At 41.1% G+C, this 8097-nt stretch overlaps 1 protein-coding gene across 1 annotated transcript in view; it reads right to left on the reverse strand.

Moving 5' to 3' along the window:
• BMPR2 (bone morphogenetic protein receptor type 2) overlaps positions 1-7607 on the reverse strand; it is a 220220-nt gene extending 212613 nt beyond the window's left edge. The window contains exon 1 of the mRNA XM_040357231.1: positions 6447-7607. Within this exon, the coding sequence (XP_040213165.1) occupies positions 6447-6561 (115 nt within the window). The 5' untranslated portion in view covers positions 6562-7607. The remainder of the gene's footprint in view (positions 1-6446) is intronic.
• Between the last annotated feature and the right edge of the window lie 490 nt (positions 7608-8097).

Here is an 8097-nt window from a genome sequence, read left to right on the forward strand (position 1 = left end):
GTTAGTACATCGATCTCCCCCGCTGAGCTGTTGAGTTCTGGAATGTTCAGAATCACATGCAGGATTAACCACAGCTTCCTGTTTTCAGGAATTTATATACAGCACTCTGCTGGCTCCTTCCGGCAGCTATTATTTGCTTACATTTCATAGATAAGCACAGAGACCAAATGGTGGTTTCACTGTGTCTAAAATAAGTTTATGTAGAAGGTCTTCCGACCTGATTTGTAGATGGTACAATGTTTCACTTTACAGAGGGCCAGATCCACGTAGATCGGCGTATTTTTAAGCAGGCGTAGCTACTTTGAGAGGCAAGTGCTGTATTCTCAAAGCACTTGCGTCTAAAGTTACGGCGGCGTAGCGTAAATGTGTCGGCGTAAGGGCGCGGAATTCAAATGACAAAGATGTGGGCGTGTTATGTTAATTCTACTTGACCCCACGTAAATTACGTTTTTTTAATGGCGCATGCGCCGTCCGTGGAGGTATCCCAGTGCGCATGCTCGAAATCACGTTAGGCCGAAAAAAGCCTTACGTAAACAACGTAAAAAAAATGCGGATCGGCGTATCTAGCTAATTTGCATACTCAAGGCGGAAATGAACGGAAGCGCCACCTAGCCGCCAGCGTAAATATGCACCTTAGATCCGACGGCGTACTAAGACGTACGTCAGTCGGATCTAGCCCAGCTTCAGGCGTATCTTGTTTTGTGGATACAAAACAAAGATACGCCGGAGCATCCTAGAAGTTACGCAGCGTGACGTAACTTCTTCGTGGATCTGGCCCAGAGTGTTTTGCCTTCCCTGATGACCCCAATCCCACAGCCTTCCCTGTACTTACTCCCCCTTTTCTTATTCACTTCTTATGTACTGGAAAATATTTAAATAAAGAATGCAATTTCTTTTATAAAAAAATGAAATAAAAAAAATATTACATAACTTGTTTTATTTAAGTCTGTGTATATATATATATATATATATATATATATATATATATATATATATATATATATATATATATATATTTATTATTATCATCATTATTATTCATTTTTTTTAATAAAGGCCTGAAAATTCTGTAGGAAAAAGGTCCCTTTTATCATCTGAACATTTAGTATAACCTTAAAAAGAAATCTGTAGTCTGTGGGTGGTGGAGCTTTTATACAAGTATACAACTGAGCCTCATGTTATCAGTCTGGCATCACATGCTTTGGTCTTCTGTAGACTATGCTGATTAAGAAAATCATAGGTTTGCCAAACTCTCCATACAACAACAGTTACCATAATGATTCAACCAAGAGTTCCCTTCGTATTCAGGCCTGGGTAAGGCTTCTCATATGGTAATGAGAACCATTTAGTGTAATTCAAGCTTTTTTTACCCAATAGTGCTGTTTGCTTATAGAAGCTATAATTACCCCATTTAAATGTTGATCCATCAAGAATGGCCTTCAAAAATGTAGGCAGTATTTGCATATGATTAATGCACCAATGTATTATCAGAATGACAAAGCTAGTAATAGGAGACAACAATGTTATACCTGTATAAATAGAGAATATGCTATAATGTAATGTGCCGAAGACCTACTTAAACATAAAATTCAACAAAGTGTATGATAAGTTATCGCAGAACCTACTCAACTGAAGAGACTAATGCCTAGTACAATACCGATTTCAAAGCGATTGTACAATAATCTGATCGTTAGTACACATCTTTCGAGAGCCAATCGCGACAATTAATGTGAAATTATCTGAAGGGACAAAGAAGAAAAGATTTCTCCAGAATGAGCGATTTTCGTTTAATCAGTAGTGTTCGTCCCACAAAAATTTCGAAGACCAAGACCACACATGCTCAGAAACGAAAGAATACATTACAATACAATACAACACAACACATTACATCACTTCCGAAGTTGTATTCTGTCATAAGAGAATTTTCGGAACTTCGGTAACCTATTGGTTTTTCGATGTAAGACTAGCATGCAAAAATAGGCGATCATTCATCTGATATTCTTATCGCCATACATGAGTCATTTTTTTGGTCCACCATGGGTTGAAAGAAACAAAATGACTACATTCCCCCATCCACATACTTGATTTGGACGGTGGAATCCCTCCCACAGCGGTATTGTATTCTGACAGCGGCCCCAGAATACAATCATCAGCACTGCCAGCAGCACTAATCGAGATACTTGTTTCCAACAGGCTGGTTGTACACAAGCCGATCGATAGTGCCCTGCGCTATAGGTGTAGACCAGTGATGGCGAACCTTGGCACCCCAGATGTTTTGGAACTACATTTCCCATGATGCTCATGCACTCTGCAGTGTAGTTGAGCATAGTGGGAAATGTAGTTCCAAAACATCTGGGGTGCCAAGGTTCGCCATCACTGGTGTAGACCATCTACGTACCTCATGGTGCCTGACTGGAAAACTCCCAGGATTTTGGTAAGAACACGGCTAACAGAGGCCGAGCTGATAACGATAACCTTCCCCATCACAGGAGTGAGCTATTTCTCTCATTCAGACGCCCTCACATTTCTCTTATGCGGTAATGCTGAGCTCAGCCTTTGAGAGCTCACTCCTGTAAGGCTCCATGCAAACTGGAGCTCATAAACAGCTGTTTTTTGGAGTTTAGGCTTTTTTTTTTTTTAAAGCCCATGAACTCCACTCTATGTTATCCTATGCGTATCACACAGACGTTTTTGGACGTTGGAGTTCAAAAAATTCCAAACGCTCATAATTGCTGATAAACGCGCAAAAACGTGGCTCACCAGTGTTTAACGTTTTTGATCCATTGAAAAAAAGAAAAACGCTAATAAACGCCAACGGTGAAAAACGCTAATAAACGCTTTTGCAAAAATGTTAGAAAACATTGAAAGACTCACTGCAAAGCTACTGGTGTTTTTATAACATTATTTTAGTGTCCAGTGTGCATGGAGCCTAATAGTGAAGGTGAACATTATCAGTTGAGTCTCTGCTAGCGATGTCCTTAGCAACATCCTGGGAGTTTTCCAGTCAGGCTTCATGAGGTATGTGGATGGCCTACTCCTATAGCAAGGGCATTATTTAACTTTAGTCAAAACTGCACAGTTTGTTATTATCTACAGACACCCCTTATCTGCATAGGCAGTTTTGTTTTTTTTGTAAAGGTAAACTTACCCTTTAAATAAAAGTATAAACTGAAATATGCTAAAATCTAAATACTTGAAAACTTATATTGGAACTAAAATCTAGAGATAGAAAGTTCCTTATCCAATTTTCATAATTACAGACATTTAACTGGTAACCATGAATGGATGTTAAATATGGGCTAGCCTAGAAGATGCTGTATGATGCCAAGAGTGGAACAAGGTGTTGGGATAATGGAATTTCCGCATTTATGGTCAAAGAAAGAAAACACTGCCTGAAAAAAAAAAAAAAAAAAAAAAAGATAGCCGCAGTAGTGTAGTGCATCATAAGGGGGAAACGCAGAACTATCATCAATGGAGGAGACCAAACTTGGAGTTAAGTTGGCCATGATGTGCAAGTGTGTCATGCTCAGGGGCAGACTGACCATTCGGGCTCTCGGGCACTGACTGAGGGCCCAAAGCCACTAGGGGGCCCCATCAGGGTTGCCAGCCTCAGTAAAACCAGGGAAAGTATGTAAAAATCTGTTTTTTTTTACATCTGTCCCTGAAATGTCCCTTACGGACATCATTTTGGTCTAAAAATCCCAAGATTATAGCTACTCTCCAGTACCTTTTCAGTGTGTGTATGTGTATTCTCTGTGTATGTATACTGTGTGTGTATACTGTGTGGCCCTATAATCTATTGTACTGGGGGCCCCATAATCTCCTATTGCTCGGGGGCCCCATAATCTCCTATTGCCCGGGGCCCCATGGGTTGTCAGTCCGCCCCCTGGTCATGCTCTTGGTTAAATGAATATCCGCTTTAACAGATTTTTAAAGGTAACCTGTACCTCCTCTTATAAATAGAATATGGAAGCCGCCACTGTTAAACTGTTGAAAATGCCAACTGCTTGGCTGTATTTGGCTGATGAACAACTGAGGTTTCCAGTAATCCTTTAAGAAATGCAACATAGAATGCAACCAAAGCTGGGCTGAGGCATGTCATATTTTATCCGAGCTACCAGCGAGAGCATTGTTCTGAGCACGTGGGTGTGAGGTTTATACAATATAGGGTTTATAAAATATGGAATCAATTATTTATTTTAAAAAACGATAGCTTTCTGACCATAATAGTACATTTTAAGGGCCAGAGAAGATTCAAAGCCATTCTATTAACACACAAGCCAAATGATGATATAGTTCCAGAGATTGTCATATTTTTTTCTTTTTAGTAAACTGCATATAAAAATATCTAAAGTGTACTTGTAAACTTTTGATAACATTTAAAAAGGCAGGCTAGATGTCTCCTAGTTGTCAGGGGTTTGTAGGCACAGATCTGGAAATGCTGGATCATTGAAAACTGTCTTCAGTACATATCTATGTACAAATTCTCATGTCAGCAAAAACGCACACATGTGCTCATCGCTTTTTAAATCCCTTTGCAACATTGAGACCAAAATTGGGAGATGACCCATCGAGCGCACCTTTAGCTCTACCAAATCAAGTCCAATGCATCCTAATAAAAATCAGTTTGCAGGGTTTGCCAAGATGGCTGCTTCCAGTTAAAGCTTTAAAAAAAATTGATGCAACGGCAAAAAAAAAAAAAGAAAAGGGCGCTGTTATAAATATATCCATATCCCAAGTAGCGTTTATTTCACACTCACAAATTGAATTATAGAATAGGATGAGAATACAAAGTGACATGATGGGACAGCACACACCTTCTCTGCTAATGCAACAATAAGGCCGCATTGTGTGGTGGCACAATACTGTCAGCTTGTTATTTCAGGTACAAGAAGAATCAACCTCCACTAAGCAATCAGAAAACCCCAAGTATCAAATAAAGCGATCTTTGTTACCCTTATTGAAAATGTTATTTTCTTAAACAAAAGATTTTACAGTATAGACCTCCAACATATTTACCGGCAATGCCACTGTAGAGAACATTCAATACATAGTGACAAATGTGGAGAGCATGGCATTTGACCCTTTGCTTTCTCTAGAATAGAAATGTGAGCTGTCTGCAATTCCTCTGCTTTGCGGCTATTGAGGTGCCCACTAGCTGTCACTCCCACCCAATCTCCAGCAACATGCTGTATACATGATCTCACCCAACGAGAGACATGCTGCATTCCATGCAATGCCAGTCCAATATCTCCATGAATAATATTTCTAGATTGCAAAATTTCCTGGCTACCAGAATAACCTTTAGGGTGGAAAAGCTGACAAAATCAATCACCAATGCAGACAATGATTCTCAAATGATATGTCTGCATGACTCGGCCAATCATTCCCTGCAACAACTCCATTCCTAACAGACAGGCAAATTTCCACTGCAATTACAGATCTGTTACTTTAAAATGTACATTTTTTTTTAAACATTCATTCCCCAAGAATAGTGAATTTTCCTTAGATTCCATATAAGCATTTAAGGTATAATTAGGATAAGAATGAGAGCCCATTTAGATCTATGCGTGTGCGTAGAGGTGCATTTTTTTGTAGCGCGAGGTAGGCAAGTTATTTACTTTCGGCATTGACAGGTGTTAAAAAGGTGTTTCAATGCGTTTTTTACTTTAGAATTTGGAGTGTTTAGAGTTAACCTCTTCCCGCTGGCGTCATACCTATATATGTATCAGCACGAAGGTAGGCCTCAATGCTGACCTGACGCATACATGCGTCGCTATGTTGTTCTGCGGACAAGCTTGACTGGCGCCCAGAACAGTGATGAGCTGTCAAAGGAGCTCACTGTCAAGTACCATCGATCAGGAGCCGGTAGGTGCGCCAATAACAGTGAGTGCATATTCGCCAGCCCCGCCTACTGACCTCCGGCATCACTGGCTAGTTAAAGGGCCAATGGCAAGGGGTTACCAATAATTAACCAAGACATTTTTTAATATCCATTGGCCACACATCAAACTGTATGTAACACGCATTTTGATGTATTGCCATTGACATCCATAAGCCCCTCAATTCACTAAAACAGGATAAAATGAATGCATTGTATTTTTAGAAAATGGGACATTGGACATGTGCATTTTTTTTTTTTTTTACAGTAAAAGGGACATGTGCATTTTAGTGCGTTGCAACACGTGCGTTAAAAGGCAGCAGTGTGAATGGGACCTGAAGAATACCCCTGAACCCTTATTGTTTTAATTATTACAGTATTGAATCTGAAAATAAAAAATATACGAATAAAAAGCCATCGATATGGCATATGACTCTGCACACGTTGCCCTCATTCTTTTTTCAATAAAATAAAGACTAGCCTCTTCTTCAAATGAAGCTATGGGTGAAGATTGTTTTCTGCTCCCAGGAGGATATCGAAGTCTGTCAAATGAAAAGTGACTTACCAGCAGCTGTGGCCAGCAGCAGGGTGGAATGTAAGCCAAGGAGCAGAAGAACCAGACTCTGATTTGAAGCCATAACCCTCAGTAATCCCAAAGAAATCGGACAACGAGAAGACATAGGAAGGAGACAAAAAAAAAAAAAAAGAAGAACCTAGTGTGGCTATAATCCGATTTCACAATAAATGTGATTTCTAATCCATGGGCGGCAGAGGCCCTTCTAGCGCAAGATCCTCAGTGAACTAGACTGCCTTCTCCCATCAGATAACGATCATTCCAGCTAAGGGAGTCTTTTCTCCCAGAGAAACTCAACAATTTCACAGCCCTTCACAGCATCAAAAAGTCCTTACAACAAGGTCCCGCTAATAGCATTTCCCAAAGCACGGTATTACACGGGGGACGCTGCCCTTCTCTCCGACCCCTCACAGGGGGAACTAGAAACACCGAAAGCCATTAAAAATGAGCAGTCGTCGTCCCTCGCTTCACAAAACTCCAAGGCGACAATGACTGCCTAATATTCTGACCAAAAATAGAGAGCTTCTTCTTTCAAGAGACAATACATTGAGAATAGGTCATTGCGTTGGCCAGTTTCCTCCTATGTCTTCTAATACTGTGTCCATGGACCTCTTCCAGCATCCCTTCCAGTAGATGATTCTTTTTTTTCCTGAGTTAGTTTCCTTCCTGCCAGTGAAATTAGTGTTTTCTACACTTCATTTGTTAGAAATGTAGATGTCCCATGTCAGGGGGATGTTGGGGTCAGATAGTAAATGGCATCAGCCTCCAGCATCAATAGATCTTGTCAATGTGCAGCTGTCTGTCCCAGGTCCAAGGTATCCCTAGCTTGCCTGGAGTTATCCTTCCAAGATGAGGCCCTGCGCGGGCTGCACAAGAATGTCTCCTGCTCCTGTGGTTTAAAGAGAGCCTTGAAGCCTTAAGGAGGCACCCTCAGCCAAGGCAGAAGCCCCCCTCTCTTCCCTTGGGGAAGCCATCTCAAGGGGTGTTGTGCTAATGGGAGAGGGCTGAGGAGGAGGGGAACTGGAGACAGAAGTGTTGATGAGGAAGGCACCGGATCGCCTCCCCTCTCTTTCTCTCTCACACATACACAAACCTCCTCCTCCTCCTCCTGAGCTGCTCCTGTGTCACAGCCAGACACAAAGAGGCCTCTCACACCGCCCAGACTGAGGAAAGGAGGGGAGGGTGACGAGGGAGGGCAGAGTCTAGGCCTGCAAGGCTTTTTTTAACCTTCTTTTAAATCAACTTTATTCAAACACTAACAAAAGAAACACTCATTTAATCATGTGTATGTTTTTACGTAGAGTCTTTCCGGCAATGGCCCTAAAAGCATAAAGCTGGTCATAGATGGCCTGAACTGCTGAACTGGCTGAATTTTGATCCATGTATGGCTATAACCATTCAAATTAAGGTGATCTTTCGATCAGCTTTTCATAGACGGGGTTATTGAAAAGTGTTGTTTTGATCAGCACATGCAGCCAAACGACTGGACGAAAAAACGGAACCATTTATGGCCAGCTTTAGTGGGAATCGCACAGTACAGGCTCTCCTCACATAACGACCAGGTTCCGTTCCAGCGACCAGGTTGTTAAATAAATTGGTCGTTAAACGAGGAGCCACAAGTAATCAATATTTTAAGCATTCT

The sequence above is a fragment of the Rana temporaria genome, chromosome 6, assembly GCF_905171775.1.
Source record: "Rana temporaria chromosome 6, aRanTem1.1, whole genome shotgun sequence".
Lineage (NCBI taxonomy): Eukaryota > Metazoa > Chordata > Amphibia > Anura > Ranidae > Rana > Rana temporaria.